Below are 26,762 nucleotides of genomic sequence, written 5' to 3'. Positions count from 1 at the left end.
CCAATTAGACACCAACAATGAAGCTGCAAGCTTCATCAAACATGCATGGATATATCCATTCATTGTATATTTTAATATGTCTCTTTTAACTTAAGAAGAAATTGGGAATTCAAGAAGCACCCTAGCTTGGAGACATGCCTATGGTTGCCAAACGGGTGAAGCTCAAACAAAAACTAAGTACACAGTAACTCACAGCAAAGGAACAGCTGCTTTGAGAGACACAGGACAGAGAGAGAAAGCAAGCAACTACCACTGTTTGAAGGAAAAAAGGCAGCTACTGCAATGGAGAAGCAGAATGCTTACAAAATTTCCTATTTGAAAGGAAGGGAACAGAACAGGCGAGACTTTTGGAGATTTAAGGAACAGGGAGCCGCTGAGGTGGGCCTTAATGGTGGAAGTCGGATCTGGAAGACTCACAGTGAATGAAACAACTTTCGAAGGACACTGGAAATTACAACCTAGTGTAGCAGGGAGAAGGGAGCCTGCTGGGGAGCCAGAAATAACTTTGGACTTGTTCTTGTAATGCTGCACATTGGTCAGAAGTGTGGTGCACAGCCAAAAAGGATGTAAGACGTAGCTTGACTATGTTAGTTAACTACTGTTAGTTAATGCATTTTAGTTTGATGCATTAGTTGCCTGTTAAGTAATATTTGATTTTTGCTTATTTGTTACAGTAAAGGTCTTAAAACACAAAATCTTGCCCTTCTGTTACTTCTGTTGGCCATTTGGGAAATTCAACTCTTTTTAAAAGTAATCGTCTCTGCATGAATCATAACAATATACTACTGATCAACAGTTGCCCACTCTTGTCCCTTATTACTTGGCAGCTTTGAATATTGGCAACACATAAATCATTCATTAAGGTGTTAGCTGTCAACAACAGTACAATGTTGACGTACTGGGTACACCCATTTTATAAAGTATTAAACCACAGTGTAAATCCACTAGGTCTCCCACCACGTACAGCACCATAATATAACATGAAGCTATTGGTTACCTGTGTAAACCAGCAACCACTTTTGTATCATCCAGGACATAATTACACATTTTGTTTTAAACTCAACCAAAAAAGTCAGTGATTGGGTAATTATGCTTCAAAGCTTGCAGTCATCAGATACTTACGCTGCTCTCTTCCACAACATGATCAACTTGTCATCTCCACCTGATGCTAGGTACAATCCATTATTAGACCAGCGCACACAATTTACACAGGCTGCAAGGAAACAGGCAAACATTAGCAATGTTCTATTTATCTGAAAGAATGCAGAGGATCCAAAATAAACTTTGAATTTAAAAAACCAGGAGAGCTCAAAAAGAGCTCCAAAGTTATGTGCTGAACTATATGTGGTGGAAGAGGCCTTCCAGTTGAGCCTCTGCACCCAAGTTAGGAAGAGAAAAATGGGCCAATTTCCAATTGCTATACAGGGACACAGGCTGGATGTGTGCAGTTGTAAGCAACAGCTGAGGAGAGAAGGTTTGGTTGAACTGACCTTCCCAACAGTCAAATAAGTTGCTGCCACAAACTGTCAAAAGTCACATAAATAACGGTCAACTGAGCAAACTATCAGAGGTTGGTCAGCACTCAGTGGACCATACTCCAATACTGACTCAGTTTTCTCTACAGAAAAAAGAGAAAATTGGTGAAATGAGAATGTGAAATAAAATCTGAAAAAAGTATTTCACTATCAGTCAATAACATTAAAAGTGTTACTTCATCTGAATTAATAGATAAACCTGATATCACAAACAGGAGATGCCGTAGTCGCTCTTTATACATATGGTCTTGGCAGATGAAAATAGCAGAGTCAGAGAAAAGCCAGTTCAAAAAATGTTTTTAAGGGGTGCGTGGGTTAATAGCACTTCTAATATCTTTGTTGTGCTTTCTTGTGAAATAAGGTAAATGGAAATGGTAGGTGATAGCACCTAATTAGTAGCTCTGGTTATATGGGTTGACTATTCTTTGTCCCTCAAAAAAGCAGTGATATGGAGGATTAATGGAAAAAAAACATTTAAACGCAATAGCTCACAAAGATAGCCTTTACACACAAAAGGGTAAACTAGAACATTATAGAATCCTCCAAACGGAATAAAGCTTCTGAGGCCTGTAAATAACAAATATGAAAGATCACTGAAATATTGGGCAACCAAGTTCCTGAGTGACACATAAAAGGTGCTTTCTGCATATATAATCGCATGTACCCAGGTGGTTATCCATCTGGCAAAGCATTTTGGGGATAGCCTCATTCTTCTCATCTTCCTCTCGAACAACTGGTGGCATGTTCCATATGACAACCTTCCCTGAATCCTCTCCTGTAGGTGGAAATTAAACATTGAACCATTTTTACTTGCTTTTAAAAAAATTAGATTAAAGAAAAAGCAATTCTAGTAACAATTTGTAGATTGGTTCTATTTAGGGATGGGCAGGGATGACCTGGACACAAATGGGTGGAGGAAATCTCTGCCCTGTACATCTCCAAAGCAAAAAGTTCACAATGAATTGAACTATCACGATCTGACCACAGTGATGCAGCAGAAATTCATCTCCTCAGGCTGGGCATAGTGCCATAAAGAGAACTAACTTTGGATTACTATGGTAGGTTATTCATAGTCCCAGAGCAACCGAGCACTTGAATAGGCCACTGTATACAGAAAAGGCTATTATTTCCACAGCAGGGTGGGATCCAGCTGCCACATGGTAACGGGAAGGAGCAGCAAATCCATGGCTTGCAATCCATGATATAAAGGACCAAGTAAAACAAACCATCCTGATTAACGGACTCACTTGTCAAAACATTACGGTGTAGTTTCCTGTGGTCACAAGGCAAACTATGAAAGGGAGCAGCAACCTGTATGTCACTGGGGATTTCTGGATCTTGCCATCTCTAAATTAAACAGTAAGCTGCCTACATCCTACCTCTTACCTTGTCCACCTGTTGCAAACTTGGTTCCATCGGGATGAATATCCACAGAAAATATTGGCTTACCTGGAAGAAAACAAGTATATTTATTGAACAAATGCATTATAACTCAGGCACAAATCTCACTCCTGTTTCAGAATGAAGTGAGACACATCCTCTGTCTTCAGCAGTCTGTCATTTACACCTTCTTCAATAGAGGTCCTAACAACTCCCATGTAACCAGGTACAACCTTCGAAAAAAAAAGCCCTGAAGAAAAGTTACTGATACCCCAGCCCATTTTTAGTCCCACAGTTTTCACCAGTTATGTCATATCATTGTTTCAGCATGATTTTCTTTACCATATATTTCATGTAATTTTCAATCTGTCTGTTTTTGACAGTCTTCCAGCTTATTTCCTAAAACTTAATGAGATCTTGATTCTACTAATAACTTTCCATTTCAAAATAATTTGCACCCAGTCTTTTACAACTTCAAGTGTATTCCATTTCCAATCCATGCTTTACCTCCTATTATTTTATCCCTTTCCATTTTTTAAAATTTAAAATCAGTGCACTCAATATATCGACTTTCGCTAAACTGTGTCCCAGCTTCAACACTAATGACATTATGGTCTATATTTCAGTCTCAAGGTCACTTGTAATGCCAAGTCATGAACAGTCTCTTTCCAGCCCTTTTTAATATCCAAGGTAAAGAACCAGTGTTGCACAAGTTTGGAGCTGAAGATAATTCATCAGATCCCAGTTGAATTTAGGTTAAATAAAATTTTCATGAATGATCACCCTTTCTCCAATATATTACTGATCTGTTCAAATGATTCCCATCAATTCCACCCTCTTGCTTGATATAGTATGTTTAACCAAAAGACTTCAGCTACACCACACAAGGAAAACTGTGAATGCAGAAGATCTGAAATAAAAACAGGAAATGCTGGAAACATGAAAACTGTGGGGGGTATTCTAAGATGGCTTATTACAACACAATGCCCCCCAAAAATAAAAAGTTCCATTTGTACAGTCAAGTATCCAAGGTAAACATGTAGGCTGATCAGGTTACTGACGAGTGGATGGCTTACATCCAAAGAAATAAAATGGCCTGGTCAAAAACCTTAAATTATCCTTCCTATTTCATATTCATTTACTAGTGAGTGATAGAACATTTTTTTTTTGTTTTCATCAAAACCTGTCTCTTCAAATAAATTCAAGACAGTGGCCCAAGACTTCGCAGAACAGCCTATTCAAAATTTTACAATGCTCCATTACTAAGATTTTGGTAAAGTCTTACCTTGGGTATGTCAAACTTTGCAAACAGCATACATCTAAAATGTGAAAATACCCTGCAGTACAATTCTAGTTTTCCTTCTTCCAAACCTGTAACTGTCGGCATTAATGAGAGTACTCAGTTAACAAAAAGCCCACCTCACAAGAAAAAAAAATGAAGCATGATGAGACAAGTGCAATTTTTGATATAGATTTTTTGTGCTAATACGCTAAATAAATGATGCTTCTCTTTCTCAAACTTAGTGTCAAACTATATCATACAATAGTCGCTATTTGCAATATAAGAAAGAAGTTAGAATTAATTAATTAAATTTTAAAGCCAAGGGAGCATTTTGTAAACAGGGCAGAGCATGATTGAGTTTAACATTCAATTTGAGAAGAAAAAGAAAGATCACACACTAAGGTTTACTTTGAAGAAATGAAGTGCATGGTATTTTATAGGGCTAATCTGTTAACAGATAAATCTACAGGAAAACTGTGGGGGGTATTCTAAGATGGCTTATTACAACACAATGACCCCCAAAAATAAAAAGTTCCATTTGTACAGTCAAGTATCCAAGGTAAACATGTGGGGCAAGATACAGTACAGAGTTAAATGGAGCCACTAACACAAATGTCAAGAAAAGTGATAATCCAATGGCCTCGGGGAAATATGGAAAACAGCAAAGAGGATATGAAGTGCTGTAAAAAGAAAACAAAAAAACTGGCAAGTAATGTAAAAGGTTAAAAGTAAAAATAACTATATCAATGGTAAGGGAGTGACTATGGGAGATGTGGGCACTTTAAAGGGTATAATCTGACATTAAGTTTGAGAAGGAGAAAGATCAAACCACATCATCCCTTTAGTGTATTTATATCAAAAAGCCATATCAAAAATTTAACTTTTGCCAACAAGCCTCAATGTTCAATTTGCTTCTTATGAGGCATGTCTTTTGTTATATCTCTAATTAATGCCTACACTAGTAACAGACCTAGTAACTACCAATACTTCACCTTACTGCTAAACCATCCAAACTGTTCTCTTTAGTTGCAACCCAGGTTTGGAAGAAGGAGGAATAAATTATACTATAAGGTACTAAGTAATAGGTAACAAGGCAATGGCGGATTTATTACACAAGCACTTTGCATCTGTTTTCAGTGGAGGAAATGGATGAAATACCAGTGATAGAAGGAAACCTAAAAATAAATTAAGGGTAGGAACTTGTGTTCAATATTAGTTTTAAAAAATACCAATGAAAAACTTAATGAACATAGAATAGATTAATCTCCGAGACCTTATGGTTTCCATCCAAGTATTAAAAAGTGAAGAAATTGCAGAAGCTTCAATTGTAATCAAAGCTCTCTTGAATTGGAAATTGTGCTATTAAACTGGAAAATTGATGTCACTCCATTATTTAAGAAGGTAGGAGAGAGAAACCAGTAAATTATAGGATTGTCAATTTAACATCAGTTTATGGGCATGCTACTTGAATCTGTAGTTTGGAGATATGTTGATTGGTCACTTCGGCAAATATGAGTTGATCAGAAAGTGTTAGTATGATTTTAAGGGTAATCATGTCTGACTAATTTAGTTTAATTCTTTGAGACGGTCACTTATAAAACACAGCCAAAGGAGTGTCTATGGACATTACTTATATGCACCTATAGAAGGCATTCTACGTGGTTCCATACAAAAGATTATTGGAAAAAGTGAGCGTACATCAAATAAGAGGTCACCTTTTGACTTAGATTGGAAATTGGTTGAGAAATAGGAGACAGAGAATGGGGATAAAAGGTATTTACTCGGATGTGTCAAGTGATGTTCCCCAGGGATCTGTCTGGAGCCTCAACTTGTCACCATATTTATGAATGGCTTGAATGAAGCAATAGTGAGTTACAGTATTTACCCAAGTTTGCAGACAACACCAAATCAAGAGGGACAGTAAATAGTGTAGAGCAGATTAGGGAGTTGCAAAGTGACACAAACAGATTAAATGAGTGGGCAAAACTAGAAGAGTTGATCTTCAAAGAAATGGGTAAATGTGAGATTGTGTGGTTGTGCATTTTGGATCTAAGGAAGGTAAAAATAAGTATTTTGTAAATGATAAGAAGCTAGCAACTTTAGAGCAGCAAAGAGAGTTGGGAGTCCAAATGTACAAATCATTTAAATCTAGTAGACAGATACAAAAAGCAATCAGAAGAACGACTGGAATGTTGGCCTTTATCTCAAGGGGACTGATTACAAAGGAATGGAAGTATTGCTTCAGTTGTACAGCACCTTCGACATACTGCATCTGCAATACTGCTTTCATAGTTGCACTGCAGGTCAGAGAGGGTTGAGCAGATTCACCAGAACAATACCAAGGCTTAGAGGGATAATTTAGGGAAGAATACATAAACTTAGTTTATATTCCCATCTGTGTAGAAGGCTCAGGGGTGGTCAGATTAAAGTATTTAAAATTATAAAAGGAAACTATTTTTACTGGCAGGCCAAACAAGAAAGATGGGGCATGTTCTTTAAATTTAGAGCTAGGCCATTTATGCAGGAAATCAGGAAACACTTTTTTCACAGAAAAGGTAAAAAGAAGTCCGGAATCCTCTGCTCCTCCCAACACTCAATGCCGATACTCACCTGTTTACACTCACCTGCAGTAAACTGTTCTAGCACACCCATTACGTTTCATCTGCATTTTCCCCAACAGCTACAAAATATTTAAATTGCAATGCAAATTCACAACTTCAGAATATTAAAAGTACCAGTGCCTTTAAAGAGCAGCGATGTTACTGGGGAAATTGCCTTCCAGGCCAGAAAATATGGTAGTTTCACTAAATCATGCAAATGGATCACCACAAATGGGTTCAAAGTTCCAACATAAGTTCAAAAATGCATTGTTAAGAATCTCGTAGGAGAAAGGGCAAGTTATAACATTTTGGGTATAGAGCCTTCCTCAGAGCAAGCTTTTGCACTTAACCTATACTTACAGATCTGCTGCATATTTCCAGCATTTTCTATTTCTAGTTTCAAATTTTGGCATTTATAAGTTATGATACAACAAAGAGGTCGTTCAGCCCATCCTGCCTGTCCCAGCTCTATCCAATTAGTCCCACTTACCCTACTCTTTCCCCATTACCCAGCAAATTTTTCCACTTCAAATATTTATCAAATTTCCTTTGGAAAGTTACAGAATCTGTTCCCACCACCCATTTAGGCAGCACACTCCACATCGCAGCAACTCGTTACGTAAAAAATTATTTTCTCACGTTGCCTCTGGTTCTTTTATCAATCACCTTAAATCTGTGTCCTCTAGTTACCAACCTTATTCTTTCTACCAAATCAAATCACTTCACACTTGAGTTAAATTAAATCCTCTTTCCTTCTTCCCACTGAAGTTTGATACCTATAGCACAACAGCTAGTCCCAAGTGCAGAAAATGTATACAATGGAACCCATTCCTTCAGCCCCTTTGAGACTAAACCAGAAACTATACATCAATATAAAGCAACAAACTGAGCAAAATAGATATAGCGTGACTGTAAATAAATTGTAAAGAACCAATCCCATCAAGGGCTTCAACATAAATCACAAGACTCAAGCTTGCCTTGTTAGCCACCTGACCCCTCAGATATATTTATTGCCTGCAATCCCCTACCAGTCATCAAGTGTAATCCTATATGGATTTTTGTTTGCACTGTTAGGTTATGATGCAAATGGTCATGGGATTTGACAGAATGTCAGACTCGTTCAGTTGATAAGTTAAATGGAAATTCACTTACCATTTTTGCAGCATTGAATGATTACAGCATAAAAGGCCATTTGGCCCATTGTGTTTATGCTGACCCTCTGCAACTCAGATAGTTCCACTCCAATGTTTTTCTCCCCATAAATGTGTAAATTCTTTTCCCTTCTGACGATGATCAAATTCCCTTTAAAATCTACAACTGAATCTGCTTCACCACAATCTGCAGTATGCAGTGCATTCCAGATCCTAACCATCACTGCACAGAAATGTTTCCTCATGTTGTCTTTTATTCTTTTCCCATTCACTTTAATCAGTGCCCCCTGGTTCTTGACCCTTTGGCCAATGGGAACAGTTTCTCCCTATAACTCTATCTAGGCCCCTCATGATTTTGATCACTTCTATCAAATATCCTCTCAACCTTCCCTCATAACATACTTGGGAGTTACATTAACTGCTTAAATTTAAGTACTCAATTTAAACCATTCCCAACAGCTGAGAGGAGAGGAACTGCAGTGTACTACTAGTAAATTTCCATCCATCAGCTCAGCAACATGAATTCACTCCATTGGTGGCAGTCTGAACTTGCCCAGCTGCTTCAGTCTTTTGAATCCCTTTCTATGATAAGTCACTATTGACATTGTCTAACCATAACTTCCTTGGTCTTCCTCTGTTTTTAAAGTTCACTTCTGGTAGGATTGAGTCAAGTTTTTGTGCCAAAAAAAGTGAAACAGCACTTACCTTCCTTGTGCTGAAATCAAATTAATAGGTCAATGAAATGAACAGCTTTGAATTAAAATAGACTAAGTACATTTTCAAGCAGTATTCATCTCATTTAAAAAAGAATCAAAGCTACACAAACTGCTTCACATATCTCAAACAGCTTCAGATGCCTTTACATTCACCATGACATAAGCAGCAAAAATATCAAAGAAGCAATTGCAAGTACTTAAAAGTAGTAAAAACTGGGACTATTTAATGATCATTCAGATAGATGTGCATTCATACAACACCTTTAACAAAGTAAAACTTCCCAAGAAGTTCACAAGAGCATTGCAACAACTGACACTGAACCAAAGGAGGAGACATCAGATGACCAAATACTTGCCAAAGGGGGTAGGTTTTCAGGAGCGTCCTGAAAGGGGAAAGAGTGGAAGAGTTTAGGGAGGAAAATAACACACACAGCCATCAAAGTATCCTATTTGAAGGATATGTTTTCTAACAATTCTGTGGCATTGTGTAAAAGTTCCATCTATTGAAGTACAAATGTACTTCAATTGCTAGTCCAAAGAAAGTGTCATTGCCAAGTATTATAAGCATGGAAGTATTTCTTTGCAGAATTAAGTGTCTTACTAACTGCCCAGAGTGATTCCACAGAGCAAATGAAATCATGCAAGTCACACAACAAATATGTATGTCATACCAGTAACAGAAACTTTTAAAATTCATGGGTCATCTGCTGCATTTCTTCTAATCTCTCAGCTCAATCAATTTCCTTCTCTCGGCGCTTATACTCACTATCAGAACTCAAGCACTTTGTGAAAGAGAAATCATGTTTGACAAATCTATTTAGATTTTTTTGAGGATGTAACTAGCAGGGTAAATAAATGGGACCCAGTAGATATCATACATTTGGACTTTTAAAAGGCATTCAATAAGATGCCACAAAAAGTTATTGCCCAAGTTAAGGGCAAATGGGTTAAAAGTAATATATTAGCATGGATAGAGAATTGATTAAAGAACAGGAAAAAGAGTAGGAATAAGCAGGTCATTTTCAGCCTGCAGGTTGTAACAAATGGGGTGCCAAAAGAATCAGTGCTGGGGCTCAGCTATTTACAAGCTACATTAATAACTTAGATGAAGAGACTAAGTGTAATGTTTCCATGTTGTTGACGCAAGCAGCATGTGATGCTCAGAGCCAAGCAATCCCACTACCAACAGATCTGACCAAGGCTCTGCAGTCCTGCCACATCTAGGAGTGAATGGTGGTGGACTATTAAACAACTAACTGGAGGAGGAGCCTTCACAAATATCCTCAAAGATAAGCCCAGCACATCAGATGGATGATCCAACTTAGCCTCCTCCTGAGTCCCCAACAGATGCCAGTCTTCAGCCAATTCAATTCACTCCACATGATATGGCTGAAGGTTTCGGATACAGCAAAGGCAAGGGGCCCTGACAACATTCCGCAGTAGTACTGAAGACTTGTGCTCCAGAACTACTCTCATCCCTAGCCAGGTTGTTCCAGTGCAGTTATAACGGTGGCATCTACCTGACAACGTGGAAAGTTGCCAGGTATGTCCTGTCCACAAAAAGCAGGACAAATACAATCCAGCCAATTACCTGCCAATCAGTCTACTCTTGATCATCAGCAAAGTGATGGAAAATGTCATCGACTGTGCTGACACAAGTGGCACATACATAGCAATAATCTGCTCATTGACGTTCAGTTTGGGTTCTGCCAGAGCCACTCAGCTCCAGACCTCATTACAGATTTGGTCCAAACATGGACAAAAGAGCTGAATTCAAGAGGTGAGGTGGGAGTGACTGCCTTTGACACCAAGGCAGAATTTGACTGTGTAGCATCAAGGACTCCAGTAAAATTGCAGTCAATGGGAATCGGGGGAAAACTCTCCACTGTTTGGAGTCATATCTAGCACAAAGAAAGATGATTATGGTTGTTGGAGGTCAATCATCTCAGTCCCAAAACAACACTCCTGGAGTTCCTTAGGCCACAGTCCTACACCCAACCATCTTCAGCTGCTTCATCAATGGCCTTCCCTCCATCATAAGGTTAGAAATAGGGATGTTCGATGATGATTGCACAGCATTCAGTACCATCCATGACTCAAATACTGAAGCAGTCCATTTTCATAGCACAAGACCTGGACAACATTCAGGTTTGGACTGATAAGTGGCAAGTAACTCACCTCCTGATTTCCCAAAGCCAATGCAAGATGCAAGGCACAAGTCAGAAGTGTGATGGAATACGCCCCACTTCCCAGCTCCAACAACACTTATGAAGCTCGACATCTTGGACAAACCAAACCACATAATCAACACCCCATTCACCAGCTTAAACATTCTCTCCCTCTGCCATCAACACGTACTGGCAACAGTGTGTATCTTATACAAGCAACACTGCGACAACTAGCCAAGTCTCTTTCCACAACACTTCCAAACCTGTGACCTCTACCATCTAGAAGGACAAGGGCAGCAGATGCATTGGAACACCATCACCTGCAAGTTCTCCTCCAAGCCAAACACCATCCTAGCTTGGAGCTATATGGTCGTTCCTTCAATGTCACTGGGTCAAAAACCTAGAACTCCCTTCCAAACTGCACTGTGGGTGCACGTACAACAGGCGAATGAAGAGTATTCCAGTTGGACTGCAGCAGTTCAAGAAGGTGGCTCACCATCACCTTCTCAAGGGCAGTTAGGGATGGGAAACAAATGCTGGCCTAGGCAGAGATGTTTAGATCCCATGAACAAATAAAATTGAAGAAAGTTAGTTGGGAAAGTAAGCTATGAGGAAGACACAAAGAGTAGGAAAAATATTGTAAGTTAAGTGAGTGAGAAAGGTGGCAGATGAGGTATAATGTAGGCAAATGTGGGGTTATTCAAAACAAAAACAAAAATACTGGAAAAACTCAGCAGGTCTGACAGCATCAGCGGAGAGGAATACAGTTAACGTTTCGCGTCTGTATGACTCTTCAACAGAACTAAGGAAAAATAGAAAAAAGGTGAAATATAAGCTGGTTTAAGGGGGAGGGGTGGGACAGGTAGAGCTGGTTGAGGGCCAGTGATAGGTGGAGATTGCCAAAAGTTGTCATAGTCAAAAGGACAAAGAGGTGTTGACGGTGGTGATATTAGCTAAGAAATGTGCTAATGGTGACATTAAGGGTAGAAAGCAAGACGAGCAAGGTACAGATAGCCCTAGTGGGGGTGAGGTGGGGTGGGGAGCAGGGATCGAAATCGGCTAAAAGGTACAGATAAAACAATGGATGGAAATACATTTAAAAATAATGGAAATAGGTGGGAAAAGAAAAATATATATAAATTATTGGAAAAAGGGGGATCGGAAAGGGGGTGGGGACGGAGGAGAGAGTTCATGATCTAAAGTTGTTGAACTCAATATTCAGTCCAGAAGGCTGTAAAGTGCCTAGTCAGAAGATGAGGTGCTGTTCCTCCAGTTTGTGTTGAGCTTCAGTAGAACATGCAGCAGGCCAAGGACGGACATGTGGGCATGAGAGCAGGGTGGTGTGTTGAAATGGCAAGAGACAGGGAGGTCTGGGTCATGCTTGCGGACAGACTGAAGGTGTTCCGCAAAGCGGTCACCCAGTCTGCATTTGGTCTCTCCAATGTAAAGGAAACTGCATTGGGAGCAGCGAATGCAGTAGACATTCACTTTGATTGGTTGAATAGAAAAAGATTTCTTTTAAATGGTGAGAATCTATTAAACATTGGTGTTCAGAGGGATTTGCGTGTCGTTGTACAAGAAACAGAGCTGGTTAACATGCAGGTTCAGCAAGCAGTTAAAAAGATAGATGGCATGTTGGCCTTTATTACAAGTGGATGGAGTACAAGAGTAAGGACTGTAACTGTACAACACTTTGGTAAGATCAGTCCTAGAGTACTGTGCACAGTTTAGGCCTCCATATCTAAGGAAGGATATACTTACCTTAGAGAGGGTACAACAGAAGTTCACCAGATCGATTCCTGGGATAAGAGGGTTATCCTATAAGGAGAGATCGAGTAGAATGGACTTATACCCTCTGGAGGTTAGAAGAATGAGAGGTGATCTAATTGAAATGTAAAAGATTCTGAGCAAGCTTCACAGGATGGACATTGAGAGGCTATTTCTCCTGGCTGGGGAGTTTAGAACTAGGGGGAATCCCAAGATAAGGAGACAGTCATTACAAGCTGAGATGAGGAGAAAATCTTCATTCAGAGGGTTGACAGCCTTTGGAATGTGGTTGCTCAGTGGTTATGTATAATCAAGGCTAAGATCAACAGATTTTTGGATGCTATGGATATCAGGGGATGTGGGGATTGTGCAGGAAATTGGAGTCGAGGTCGGGGGTCAGTTATGAGCATTGAATGCGAAGCAGGCTCCAGGGGCTGTGTAGTCCACTCCCCCTCTTACTTTTTATTTCAAGAGTCTTGCAGTCCAATAGTTGGTTGTCCCAAGCACCAACTCACTGTGGTGACTAGGTCAGTCACCTGTCCCATTCCATAACCATTCTTCGAGGTCCACAGGTACATACATTGTGCATTAGCGATTCCAATCCCTCCAGGCCCACTGTTAAGTCTTAGTACTTCACTACTATCCATCTGGATCACTAGGCAGACTTCTATAACACATCGCTACTTCAACCAACTCTCTCTGGGGATTCTGTCACCCATTCAGGCTCTTGGGTCTCTTAGATCTCCAGCTCCCCTCCCACTCACCTCGATCCCAGCACAATCTTTAGTTTCTGCCACTATCCCCATTCACCCTCCCTGACAGATACAGTCGCCTCAACCTTCCTGCAACTCCCAGCCCTTCCCGGCTTCCTGCCTCCACCGTCCCACTGCCAGTCCGAGTTCCGCCAGTCATTGCACCACTTCGCTCACCATTGTGATGGACCCAGGCAGGTTTGAGCAGCTTCATGCTGGGCCCTGAGACCTGGGACTCAAGCTGCACCTCACTCGTTCCTGGTGTCACTGTCCCGGGGTGCCCCCGGCCTCTCACTGCGCTCCCGCCGGAAGGGAGCAACACACTCAGCGCTCCCCGGAAAGCCGCGTGCCACGGCCGCAAAACTCCGAGGTAAAGTCAAGGTCAGGACAAACGTTCCTGTGTAAAATAAAGCCCCAAAACATAATTCATTCGGTAGCTGCACTTGGGCCAGGAGACTTTCAAACATATCAGTGGTTATTAATGTGAACACATGCTAATCTAATTTCTTCATTTATTTTTGTTTTACTGAGTAGAATAAATGAAGAGCCTGTGTGATGACCCAAAGCATCAGCAAACCTAACCCCCAGCCTATTTGGCTGGCCGACTTGTGTATTCAGCAACTGGCAAATTCTTTATCTCCCTGATGGAGAAAATGCTGCCCCAGTCACTACACGGAAGCGAAATCCAGTTACTCCATAAGGTGGATTCCATTTATAAAAAGAAAGAGCTTGCATGGCAATAGCATGAGGGACTTCAGTTATGTGGATAGGTTGGAGAAGCTGTTTTCTTTCGTGAAGTGAAGGCTGGGAGGAGATTTGCAGTTCAAAGTCATGAGGAGTCTGGAAGAGTAGCTAGATTAAAAACTGTTCCCAGCGGCAGAAGGATCGAGAGCCCGAGGACACAAGTTAAAAGTGACTGGCAAAAGAACAAAAGGCTACAATCTGGAATGCCAGTTGCCTGAAATGGAGGCAGATTCAATCATGGTCTGCAAAAAGGAAATTGCAGAAACAAGTGAAGGGAAAAGTATTGCAGAACTACAGGGTGTTGGGGTGTGGAACTAGATAAATTGCTCTTGCACAGAGCCAGTACACTTGACAGCTTGAATTACTTCTTTCTGTGCTGATTTTGTGATTCTTTCACAACCTTGAGGCCCTTAATTACAACGAAATAATTGCTTTTGAAATGTAGTCATTGGTACAATTTAGGAAACGCCCCAATTTATGTGCAGCAAGATACCCCAAACAGCAATTAGGTAAGAGCAGATAATCTCTTTACGTGGTATTGGTTGAGGAATAACTATTGGCCAGGACACCAGGGAGAACTCTCTTGCTTTACACTCACCTGAGAGGACAAACAGGGCCTGGATGTTAATGGTAATTCACATCTGGATGTGAATTATATCTCATCCAAAAAAACCTGCCCCTATAATGCGACACTCCCTCACTATTGCACTCAAACGTCAGGCCAGATTTAGTGCTCAATTGACTTAAAAGTTATAAAGAAATGTTAAGGAGATTGTACTTGATAAATTTGGGAGGGAAAATACAATTTGATATGATATAATATAGTTGAAGTTTTCTAGATTATTGGGGAACTGGCCCAGGTCAATTATTCACTATGATGAAGAATTCAAATTAGATGGTGTTGGTAAATGGGCTTAAGAAGCAAATTATGATTGCATTTCTAGAGAAGAGCAATTTAGAGATATGGTAAGAGGAAGGGTAGCATGAAAGTAAAGGATGGACTTATTGGTAATAGTAGCCATGTCCTGTTCCTAATTTTTCTTATATTCCTTAATTTTTATTAGTTATTCCAATGCTTACAGAAGGGCAATAATATACTTCATATTGTTAGAAGAACAGATGTGCACACAATATTCCAGAACAAATGGTGCAGCACTCTGTCTATGGATCCAAGTATTGCAATTGTTTGCCAGTATAATTAATTGATTAAAAGAAAGACTTGCATTTATGCAGCACTTTCACAACCACCAGATGTCTTAAAGCACATTACAGCCAATTAAATACTTTGGAAGTGCAGCCACTGTTGCAATGTAGAAACATGGCAGCAAACTTGCACATGCAAGCTCTCACAAACAACAATGTGAGAATTTTTGTTTTTTTGTAATGTTGTTTGAGGGATAATTATTGGCCGGACAGGGTGGGAGGGGAATAGCTCTTCTTTGAAATAGTGCTGTGGGTTCTTTTACATTCGCTTGACAGTGTAGATGAGGCCTTGGTTTAACTTCTCGTTCAAAGAATGGATGATATCCACCATAACCCCAAGATCTACTTCCTTATTAGTATGTCACATAACTGTCCCATTAAGCACATGGTCCCTCTTTGTTCTTTATTCCAATACTAATTATTTTACACCTATCCACATTAGATTACATCCATCACTGTTAAATCAATTGCCTAAAAAAAACCCATATCTGATTCCGAATATTGTTTCACATTATTTGACCTCTCACATACTTTATATTCTGCAGTTTGAAAATGTTCCTCCCAATATCATTGTCAAAGTAAGGAGCATTTATTGAAGAAACAAGACTCATAAGACCAACTTTTTGGGTAACCCAACTGAAAACTCTTTCCAGCTTGAAAAATTCTCATTGATGGCAACATTCTGTTTCCTCTTGCTAACCCAGTTATTTATCAAACTTAATACTTTACTCCATATATTTGCTATTAATTGCCAGTGAGAAACTTTGTCAAAAACTTGCTATAAGTACAAGAATATTACAATTCATTCCATCGTGAAAGGTGCTATATAAATGCAAATTTGTTCTTTTTTGGGAAAACTTCATAACACTTCCCTTTCTTAAATCCATGCTGCATGCCTTTAGCAAGTTATATTTTTATAACTTTTTCAGTTCAAATATCTAATTATTTTACATTATAAATAAAGCTATTAATTCCCATTTTTATTTAAAGACTTTGGGTGTTTGGTGCACAGATTGGGCGTAAAAATTTGTGTGCTTACTGCAGATTTATTTAACAAAAAGAGTTATGCAGTTAATAATCTTATTTTTTGAAAAAACGTTGTACAGACGTTCAAACCGAAAACAGACCCCTGGGTGTTAGTGTTTTTGCTCAGGTTCTTGGCTGTGTGGACTAGGAACAATAATCGTGAACTCTGCATCCGAGTCGGACTGTATTTCTGTGGCGATGAGTTGCTGGTATTGGTGTGCCGCTGAAGGTGACTCGGGTGATGTGGAGACCGGGACTGGGGAGGGATTGAGAGTGGGTTGGTGAAAGAGGTAGCGAGAGACTGAAGGAGGTGTGGGACACAGAGACGGCGACTCTTCACGGTGGACATGTCCTGGATAGTGCGACCGGCCCTCGGCCTGATGTGAGTTTGCGAGGGGACAGGCTTCGGGTCAATGAAGTGACTGTGGGAGCTCTCCATGTTGAGAGGGTTGTCACCGCTGTGCGTGTTTCGCTGCTCAGAAGTGTCGATCCCATGTAAAGGCAAGAAGCTACCCACAGTAAATGAAAAATCTTGCATTTATATAGTATCTTGCACAACTTCTGCAGCCCCAGTGTAATTAAAGTGTCGTCTTTGTTATAGTGCAGGAAATGCGGCCGCCAGTTGGCGCACAGTAAAATCCCACGAACAGCAACCAACTAACCTGTTTTTAGCGATGTTAGTTGAGGATAAATATTGTCCGGCAGAAAGCCCCTGCCGTTAGACTATTCCCATCCTTTGTGTCGTTCCGAGAAAGTAGACAGCACCTGGGATGAATGTCTCACCTAAAAGGGGGCACCTCCGGCCGACAATACAGCATTCCCTCAGTACTGCAGTGCAATGCCAGCCTGTGGATTATGGGCTTGTGTCCCTTGAACTGAATCTCAGAATGTTAACAGCACAGGAGGCCATTCGGCCCATCGTGTCTGCACCCGCTCTCCAAATGAGCATTATGACCTAGTGCCATTGCCCTGCCTTTTCCCTGTATCCTTATATTTAAATAATAAATAAAATAATGTTTCTATTTAAATAATCATCTAATGTCCCCCTTGAATGCCTCGAGTGAACCTGCCTCCACCACACTTCCAGGCAATGCATTCCAGACCAGAACCACTCATTGTGTGAAAAACCTTTTTCTCACATCACACTTGCTTCTTTTGCAAATCAGTTTAACTCTGTGCCCTCTCATTCTATATCTTTTTTACGAGTGGGGACAGTGTCTCCCTATCTACTCTGTCCATCCTCCTCATGATTTTGAACATCTCTATCAAACCTCCACTTAGCCGCCTTTCTCCAAGGAGAACAGTCCTAACCTCTCCAATCTATCTTCATAGCTGAATTTTCTCATCCTTGGAACCATTCTTGTAAACCTCTTCTACACTCTCTCCAGTGTGTTCACATCTTTCTTATAAAATGGTGCCCAGAACTGTACACAATATTCCAGCTGAGATCTAACGAGTGTTTTATATAAATTCAGCTCTTGAAATCTATGCCCCTATTAATAAAGCCCAGGATACTATATGCTTTATTAACTGCTCTCTCCACCTGTCTTGCCACCTTCAATGATCTATGCACATATACACCCAAGTCTTTCTGCTCCTGCACACCCTTCAAAATTTCACCCCTTATTTTATATTGTCTGTCCATGTTCTTACAATCAAAGTGTATCACCTCACACTTCTCCACATTGAACTTCATCTGCTACCTATCTGCCCACTCCACCAACTTGTTTATGTCCTCTTGAAGTTCCACACCATCCTCCTCGCAGTTCACAACACACCCAAGCTTCGTATCTTCCGCAGACTTTGAAATTGTCCCCTGCGCACCAAGATCTAGATCATTAATATATATCAGGAAAAGCAAGGGTCCCAATACTGACCACTTTAAACCTTCCTCTAGCCCAAAAAATATCAATTGACCATTACGCTCTGCTTCCTATCTTTCAGCCAATTCTGTATCCATATTCCTACCATCCCTTTCATTCCATGAGCAATAACTTTTCTCACAACTCTGTTGTGTAACACTGTGTCAAATGCCTTTTAACAGTCCATGTACACCACATCAACAGCATTACCCTCGACATTTTGTGTTACCAGTTCACAAAACTCCAGCAAGTTAGTTAAACACGACTTGCCCTTTAGAAATCCATGCTGGCTCTTCCTTAACCCATATTTTTCCATGTGACTACTAATTCCATCCCAATTAATTGTTTCTAGAATATTGCCCACCACTAAATTTAAATTGACTGGTCTGTAATTGCTGGGCTTATCCTTACAACCTTTTTTAACAAGGGCGTAATGTTTGCAATTCTCCAGTCCTCTGGCACCACCCCTGAGTCTAGGGAAGACTGAAAGATTGTGGCCAGTGCCCCTGCAATTTCTAGTCTCACTTCCTTCAATATCCTTGGATGCATCTCATCCAGTCCTGGTGTTTTGCCAACTTTAAGTATTGATAGTCTGTTCAACGCTTCCTCCTTGTCAATTTTGAACCCTTCTAGTGACGGAGTTTCGTCATCTGTCACTATGGCCTGGGTAGCATCTACCTCCTTGGGTGCAAAGCATTCATTTAATACCTCAGCCATGGAACCTTTGTCCATGTGTAAATTTCCTTTTCGGTCCCTAATCGGCCCTGCTCCTCTTTTTACAACCGTTTTACTCTTTATATGCAAATGGAAGACTTTGGGATTCCCCTTTATGTTGGCTGCCATAATCCCTCTTCGTTTCTCTAATTTACTTTTTAATCTCTCCTCTGAAACTTCTGTATTCCTCTTGGTTCTCAATTGTATTGTCTACCTGATACCTGTCATAAGCACATTTTTTCTTCTTTTTCTTTATCTTAATTTCAATCTCCTTTTTCATTCATTAACTCTGGATTTGTTTGTCCTACCTTTCCTCTTTGATGGAATATACCTTGACTGTGCCTGAACCAATTATTTTTTGAAGGTAGCCCATTGTTCTGCCAGATAATCTCTTTCTGACTCAGAGGCAAGAGGGTTACCATTGAGTTGGTGCTCAGGCTTGGTAGAAGGATTGTTAGAGGTGACTGAATGCATTGCCTTTTTCAGCAGGTTTTGAAGGGAGGAAAGCAAGTCACAGGAGAGGGAGTTTAGGAACAAAGCCTTATCATTGATGGGAAGTTGAGTTGAAGAAGCTTGGAAGAGATTTCAGAGAGGGTGTGGGCTGAAAGCTGGTAAAGCAGAACAAAATTGTTAAATTCAGTGTATTGAGGGTTGATCTGTGGAGGATGGGAGGGTGATGAGTTGATGTAGAGTGGAACATAAGAGGCCGGCAAGGAGCAAGTCACAGGAGTTAAACCTTAAGGTAACTAAAGCATAAGTGAAGATTTCAGCATCAGTGATGTTGAGGCAAAGGCTGAGCTGGACAATGTTGCAGAGGAGGATATATAATTGGTGGTGAGGGATAAGGTTTCAATCTCAGCTCTAGATCAACCAGGAGACTGCAAGGTTCGGCCAGAGAAAGAGATGGCTTTGGATATTGGACTTCCGACTGGAACTGAATAAATTTTGTCATTGTTAGTTTGGAGAAATTTGCTACTTTATTCAGGCAAGCAATCTAACAGCATATTGGTGAATGTGTCTTTCCTTCTCTTCCAGACCCCGTACAGTGTGGAATGCTTCTGTTCGATATAGTCACTGGCAGATGTCCATGTTGGCACTCAGAGAATCCTTACCAATGAGGTACAGTATATCTTAGGACAGGTTGTGATTCTTCCGACCTGGGTATGTATGGAACAGTACTCTACCCATTATATTCTGGCAATCAGTTCCTCTTTTGCAGGCGAATACTGTAGTTGGGACAGTCTCAAGGAATATGTTTACAGTTGGCCAATTTTTAAGTATCTTAGCTGAGGAACAGTTAGCCTACACATTCAGTTACTGTGTTTTATGCAAATGCATTGACATCACCGGTGATGTATATTGAAGTTATTGTAAAGATAAATAACAAGAGGTAATGTACAACAGGATAATTGCTGTCATTATATCAATTAAAAAGCAACAAGTAAAATAATGTTGGTAGTCTGAAACATAAGAACTAGGAGCAGGAGTAGGCAATTCAGCCCCTCGAGCCTGCCCCGCCATTCAATACGATTATGGCTGATCTCATTTCGGCCTCAACTCCAATTTCCCACCCTCTCCCCATAACCTTTCAACCCATTACTAATTAAAAAACATCCGCTCCACGTCTACTTTGTCTATCTCCTTTATATATACCTCAATTAGATCTCCTCTCATCCTTCTAAACTCTAGCGAGTATAGGCCTAAACTGCTCAATCTCTCCTCTTAGAAGAGATTAGTAGTAGTGGGGAACAAAGAAATGGCGAAGGAACTGAATAGGTACTTTGCGTCAGTCTTCACGGTGGAAGACACGAGTGACATCCCCAAAGTTCAAGAGAGTCGGGGGGGGCTGCAGAGGTGAGTATGGTGGCCATTACCAAGGAGAAGGTGCTAGGAAAACTGAAAGGTCTGAAGGTAGATAAATCACCTAGACCAGATGGATTACACCCCAGAGTTCTGAAGGAGATAGCTGAAGAGATAGTGGAGGCGTTAGTGGTGATCTTTCAGGAATCACTCGAGTCAGGGAGGGTCACAGAGGACTGGAAAATCGCTAATGTAACCCCCCTGTTTAAGAAGGGAGTGAGGCAAAAGATGGGAAATTACAGGCCAATTAGTCTGACCTCGGTCGTTGGTAAGATTTTAGAGTCCATTATTAAGGATGAGATTTCAGAATACTTGGAAGTGCATGGTAAAATAGGGCAAAGTCAGCATGATTTCATCAAGGGGAGGTCATGCCTGACAAATCTGTTAGAATTCTTTGAGGAGGTGACGAGTAGGTTAGACGAAGGAGAGCCAATGGATGTTATCTACTTGGACTTCCAGAAGGCCTTTGACAAGGTGCCGCACAGGTGGCTGCTCAGTAAGATAAGAGCTCATGGTGTTAGAGGCAAGGTACTAGCATGGATAGAAGATTGGCTGTCTGGCAGGATGCAGAGAGTGGGGATAAGGGGGTCCTTCTCAGGATGGCAGTCGGTGACTAGTGGAGTTCCGCAGGGGTCAGTGTTGGGACCACAACTTTTCACCTTATACATTAATGATCTAAGATGAAGGAACTGAGGGCATTCTGGCTAAGTTTGCAGATGATACAAAGATAGGTGGAGGGACAGGTAGTATTGAGGAGGCGGGGAGGCTGCAGAAGGATTTGGACAGGTTCGGAGAATGGGCAAAGAAGTGGCAGATGGAATACAACATGGGGAAATGTGAGGTTATGCACTTTGGTAGGAAGAATAGAGGCATAGACTATTTTCTAAATGGGGAGAGAATTCAGAAATATGGAGTGCAAAGGGACTTGGGAGTCCTAGTCCAGGATTCTCTTAAAGTTAACTTGCAGGTTGAGTCAGTAGTTAGGAAGGCAAATGCAATGTTGGCATTTATTTCGAGAGGACTAGAACATAAAAGCAGGGATGTGCTGCTGAGGCTTTATAAGGCTCTGGTCAGACCACGTTTAGAATATTGTGAGCAATTTTGGGCCCCGTATCTCAGGAAGGATGTGCTGGCCCCGGAGAGGGTCCAGAGGAGGTTCACGAGAACGATCCCAGGAATGAAAGGCTTAACATATGAGGAACGTTTGAGGACTCTGGGTTTATTCTCGATGGAGTTTAGAAGGATGAGGGGGGATCTGATTGAAACTTACAGAATACTGAAAGGCCTGGATAGAGTGGACATGGGGAAGATGTTTCCATTAGTAGGAGAGACTAGGACCCGAGGGCACAGCCTCAGAGTAAAGGGAAGACCTTTTAGAACAGAGATGAGGAGAAACCTCTTTAGCCAGAGAGTGGTTAATCTGTGGAATTCATTGCCACAGAAGGCTGTGGAGGCCAGGTCATTGAGTGTATTTAAGACCAAGATAGATAGGTTCTTGATTGGTAAGGGGATCAAAGGTTACCCTTGTGAGGTTATCCTCCCTCATGGAATTAAGTTGTTTGCCAACACTCATTATCAAGATGCATACACATATGATGCCCATTAGAGAGAGGTGGCCAATGACTGTATATAAACACCTCAAGTTTTAAAAATCTTATCCTCTTGTTCAACTCCTTTTATAACCTTGCCCCTCCATATCTCTATATCATCCTCCAGCGCTACAACCCTCCAAAGAACTCTGCATTCCTCCAAATATCTCTTGTGCATCCCCAGTTCCTTTGCCCATCATTGGCAGTCATGGTTTCAGCCATCTAGGCCCTAAGCTTTGGAATTTCCTCCACAAATCTCTTCACCTCACCACCTTTCACTTCATTTTGGTTCGATGTCAGTGTTTGTCTGATTACTCTTTTATGAAGTTCTCTGGGACATTTTTGTAATATAAATTAAGATGCCATTAGAATAAATACCTGCAGCAGCAGAAAATTTCAACGTGTTCATGAAGTTGGAACTTCTGTATCAATTTCTGCATATTAAGTTTGAAATAATTAAAAATGCCTGAATCACCATTTGAGTACATTAATGTTTGAAAGGATAAATTACATTTTACATTTGCACAGATCAAAAAATGACTGAATTAATTACTATTGCCACATAATACTTTTGGGAACTATTGCAACAGATAAAGGAAAGCAAAATACTGTGGATGCTGAAAATCTAAAAAGGGAGTTGCAGTACTTTAAGTTATGCACATCAACTTCTTTTGAGTCCCAGATTCTGACCTTGCACTTGTTATGAGAAGAGAAAAATTGAGGCTATGCATCTCTGGGGATGAGTTAGAGAATATCATCCAGGCTGCTCTCGACCACTTTGCAGCAACTTCATTTACTGGCAGGGGTCAGGAAGCAGAATGTATGGATGAGCTAAATTTATCCAACACATTTGGGGAACAGAAGATGTCAAAATAGAAAGCGTTAAAAAAAACAAAATTGATGTGACATGAAAATTCTTTCCTCTAATGATGCCATTGCCTGAAATCCTTATATCAAATGGGTGCTGTGTTGGCACCAAATGAGCCTGGGCCTGTGATTTCCACCTGACATAATCTCAGCTTTGACTGCTACGTCTGGGAAAAGCCTAAGGAAGATCAGCGGATAAGGCACTGCTGCCCCATCTCTGCACTTCCTTGTGGCTGGGTTAAAGTGGCAGCAGTAGATGCTGGAAGCAGGTCTCCTCACCATCCATTGCAGGGGAGAGATGCCTGGAAGACAACAGCATAGCAAAAATTATTTCCTCAATATTTGTATGCGAACTTGTTTTGCAGAGCTGAACCTAGGAAAAAGAAGAAAGTGGATCCCAGGAGAGAACAGGCAGCAAGAGACCGCCTGAGAAAAAGGCTGAAGAAATTGGAACGTGTTCCTCCAGAGTTGATCCCGATTGAAGATTTCATCACTTCAACTAAGTTCCTTGATGAATCCAGGTCTGTATGATCTGAGACAGAAAACCAAAAGACTTCATAGTTCCCAAGAGGGAAAAATGTCCTTCCCTTACAGTCTGGTCGGGCTGGGGAATTAGGTTCCTTTGTAGTTGTATTTTTTGTTTGTGTCATGTTTTTAAAATTATTGTAATGAGAAGGCATCCAACTTTCCAGATTTAAACATTCAAAATGGCCAATACTCAAAACACAGACTATCTTTTGGAAAGACCAGAGTTTTTTATTCACTCATGGGATGTGGACATCGTTTTCAAGGGCGGCATTTATTGCGCATCCCTACTTGCCTTTGAGAATGTGGCAGTAAGCCACCTTGTTGAATTGCTGAAGGCCTTTGAGATGCATGTACAGCCATAGAGCCTAAATAGAGTTTAAGTAATACCAGTGTACATTTAAGTACCTGTTTAATCCAGCCATTTGGCTTCACAATGCTGCTTCTCAAGAGGCTCTTTCATTAACTGGATATCTGATGCATGCAGAATCCTACCAATGTACATATGAATATCCTGTGAAATCAATATTAATAACTGAAGGTTATACTTAATATAATTATGGATGAGAATTGTATGTGGAGAGGTCTTGTTGATACAATTAGCACTCACACTGACTAATCCCAATACTTGGTTAAATCCAGTTCAAATGCTGGGAGCAGGTTGCCCAATCATTAAAAGGCTGGGTTGAGATTTGATTTTTTTTTTTTTGCAACTACTCATTCTGAACAATTGTTTCATTGTGATTTGTTTTGTAATATTATTGGTAAAAGTTTATTTTCAGGCCTGGACTTTCTTTTCATCGAATTGGATTATTTTTGTGTCATCACCATTATCCATCTTCCTCCAGCTAGGAAAAGACCAGCGGATCCAACATCTGGGCTAGGGAGAGAAAGATAATGGGTGCAAGAAAAGAGAAAATGAAGTAGGAGGGCACACTGGTATTAGATTTAGGTGAGAGAGGTAGAGGCAGTGGATACAAATGAAGACAACAGTGAATCCAGGAATCAGATGGTTAATTTGTTTGGGACAAGAAACTGATCGCTCAGCTACCCATCAGTCTATAGCAGTGCAGGGCTTTTGTGTTGCTCAAGTCCTAGCTTCAGCTCAACTGATGGCCCTCTGAGCTCATAATTTAAGACGACACTTCATTGAGATGCTGTCCTTTGGATGATCCATCAAAACTGAAACTATCTGCTCTGAGATATGTAAAAGACACCACGGTACAATTTGAAGAACAGGGAGTTTTCCCTGGTGTCCTAGCCACTATTTATCACTCAGTCAATCAATTAATTACCTGAAAGAGTAGTGACTAATTTAACCAAACACAATGACCACTTTGTACACAGCAAGATTCCACAAACAATAATTAGAAGAATGACCAGCCAGTTTATTCTTGGTGATATTATTCAAGGGAGGACACCAGAACTTGCTGCTCTTCTCCATCTAATAGAAATGGGATTCTCTCTTGTGCCCTGACCAATATTTATCCTTCAATTAATATCAATGAAACATATTCTGATCATTATCATATTCCTGTTTGTGGAAGCTTGCTATGCACAAATTGGCTGCTGCATTTCCTACATTAGAATAGGGACTACACTTCAGAAGTATTTTATTGGTTGTAAAATGCTTTGGGATGTCCTGAGGTCATAAAGAGCACTATATAAATGCAAGGCTTTATTTCTTTCCTGATTTAAGACATTGGTTTAGACAGATGAAGTCTCAATTCAATCTCCAAATCCCATTTTCAATTAGTTGAGGAAGAACAGCAAGTACTGCTGTCCTCTCTTAATTAGCATTACCAACAATAGATTGGTAGGTCATTCATCTCATTATTGTTCATGGAATCTTGTGCACAAAATATTTGTTGTTTTTGGTTATAAAAGTCATGACACTTTGAAGTAATGTATGCAGTACTTGGGAGATATGAGAAATATTGGCCCAAATCTTCCAGTATCTAAGTCATCAGAGATTGCACCTAAGTTGGGAAATGCAGGTCAGGACCTGCAGCGCCCTGACATGCAGGCATGCTGAAATTGCCCGGGAAGTTTAAACTTTCATTGGGCTTATTTGTGCTGCCTTGAAACCTCTGCCAAAGTGTCTGATACTGAGCTTGGTGTCGAACACTTGGGCCGGGTATGTGGGACTTAGCTGCATACTTACCGTGGAAATATTACACTGGTTAATGCCTGGTGTAACTTAGTTTTTAATCCAGCATAACTGAACGGAGCACCACAACGGACACCACCGCCAACCCACTCCCCCAGCCCGACCCAACTACCCAGCCCTGCACCCTACTATCCATTCACTAACCCATTCACTTACTGAAAGACTTGATACTGATACCTTTAAAAACTTAACCTGAATACAGCAGCTATGTTGTGAAAAGGGCCATATCCTGTCTTTGTCAAGTTTCTTGCACTTGGATGTCTGCGCTGACCCATTAATGCTTCAACTGGATCGCGAAAAAGGCAAAGAAGTCAGTTTGCAGGAATTTTCAGGCATCGATGCCGATTGGAAAATCTGGGCCAGTATTTATAAATGCAGGTTCAGGTCAGACTGCACCATGACCAATATGTTATAATAACTGAGCACACAGCCTGCAATAAAGCATTGTATGTGTTACCTACAGAGTCCGAGATCCTCCCAAGCTGACGTTGGAAGAGAGCGAGAGGCGAGCACTTCTAATGAAGGAGTGGTCACGGTATAAGCAGAAAGAACATAAACAGGAAGCTGAAATGATCCAGTCCATGATTGAGGCACAGCAGCAGGCCCTGCAGGAACTGCGGCTCGAATCAGAGGAGTTGTACCAGGCTGCCATTAAACGAGACCAAGGACTCTTTCCATTGGAGTTACAAGGATGTAGTTTTACTCCTCCCATAGCTAACTATGAAGCACCTGATGGAAAATATAGAGATATCACAAAAGTGTATACACAGTGACATGCCTGAGACCCTTACTGCTCTTGGGTTGTCCTTGTAAGCTAATTTTTCTAAATAAAGTGAATATTAACATGTGAA

The 26,762-nt window shown here is 40.7% G+C and overlaps 2 protein-coding genes across 5 annotated transcripts in view; one reads left to right on the top strand and one right to left on the bottom strand.

The window, feature by feature from the left end:
- Positions 1-13,650, bottom strand: part of LOC121285555 (protein HIRA) — a 119,641-nt gene extending 105,991 nt beyond the window's left edge. For 3 of the 4 annotated variants that reach the window (XM_041202087.1, XM_041202089.1, XM_041202090.1), the window contains exons 1-4: positions 13,529-13,650; positions 2,922-2,984; positions 2,200-2,310; positions 1,123-1,213 (exon numbers count right to left, since the gene is read on the bottom strand). In XM_041202087.1, the coding sequence (XP_041058021.1) occupies positions 1,123-1,213; positions 2,200-2,310; positions 2,922-2,984; positions 13,529-13,565 (302 nt within the window). In that variant the 5' untranslated portion in view covers positions 13,566-13,650. Of the gene's footprint in view, positions 1-1,122; positions 1,214-2,199; positions 2,311-2,921; positions 2,985-12,593; positions 12,651-13,528 lie in introns of all 4 variants that reach the window. The other variant, XM_041202088.1, reaches the window with a different exon arrangement.
- Positions 13,651-16,491: 2,841 nt separating this feature from the next.
- On the top strand, positions 16,492-26,762 carry mrpl40 (mitochondrial ribosomal protein L40). The gene is made up of 4 exons (XM_041203274.1): positions 16,492-16,706; positions 19,936-20,019; positions 23,582-23,737; positions 26,375-26,762. The coding sequence occupies exons 1-4, from the start codon at positions 16,672-16,674 to the stop codon at positions 26,682-26,684; spliced, it is 585 nt and encodes a 194-aa protein (XP_041059208.1). The 5' UTR covers positions 16,492-16,671; the 3' UTR covers positions 26,685-26,762.

Source organism: Carcharodon carcharias, chromosome 13 (assembly GCF_017639515.1).
Source record: "Carcharodon carcharias isolate sCarCar2 chromosome 13, sCarCar2.pri, whole genome shotgun sequence".
Lineage (NCBI taxonomy): Eukaryota > Metazoa > Chordata > Chondrichthyes > Lamniformes > Lamnidae > Carcharodon > Carcharodon carcharias.
This window is presented reverse-complemented; position numbering and strand designations above follow the sequence as displayed.

Excerpts from the sequence above, each read along its gene's own strand:
- mrpl40 (XM_041203274.1), top strand. The coding sequence starts at position 16,672 with ATGTCCTGGATAGTGCGACCGGCCCTCGGCCTGAT. Across the intron at positions 16,707-19,935 it reads CGACCGGCCCTCGGCCTGAT|ACCCCGTACAGTGTGGAATG; the intron begins GTGAGTTTGCGA and ends CTTCTCTTCCAG. Across the intron at positions 23,738-26,374 it reads AAGTTCCTTGATGAATCCAG|AGTCCGAGATCCTCCCAAGC; the intron begins GTCTGTATGATC and ends TGTTACCTACAG.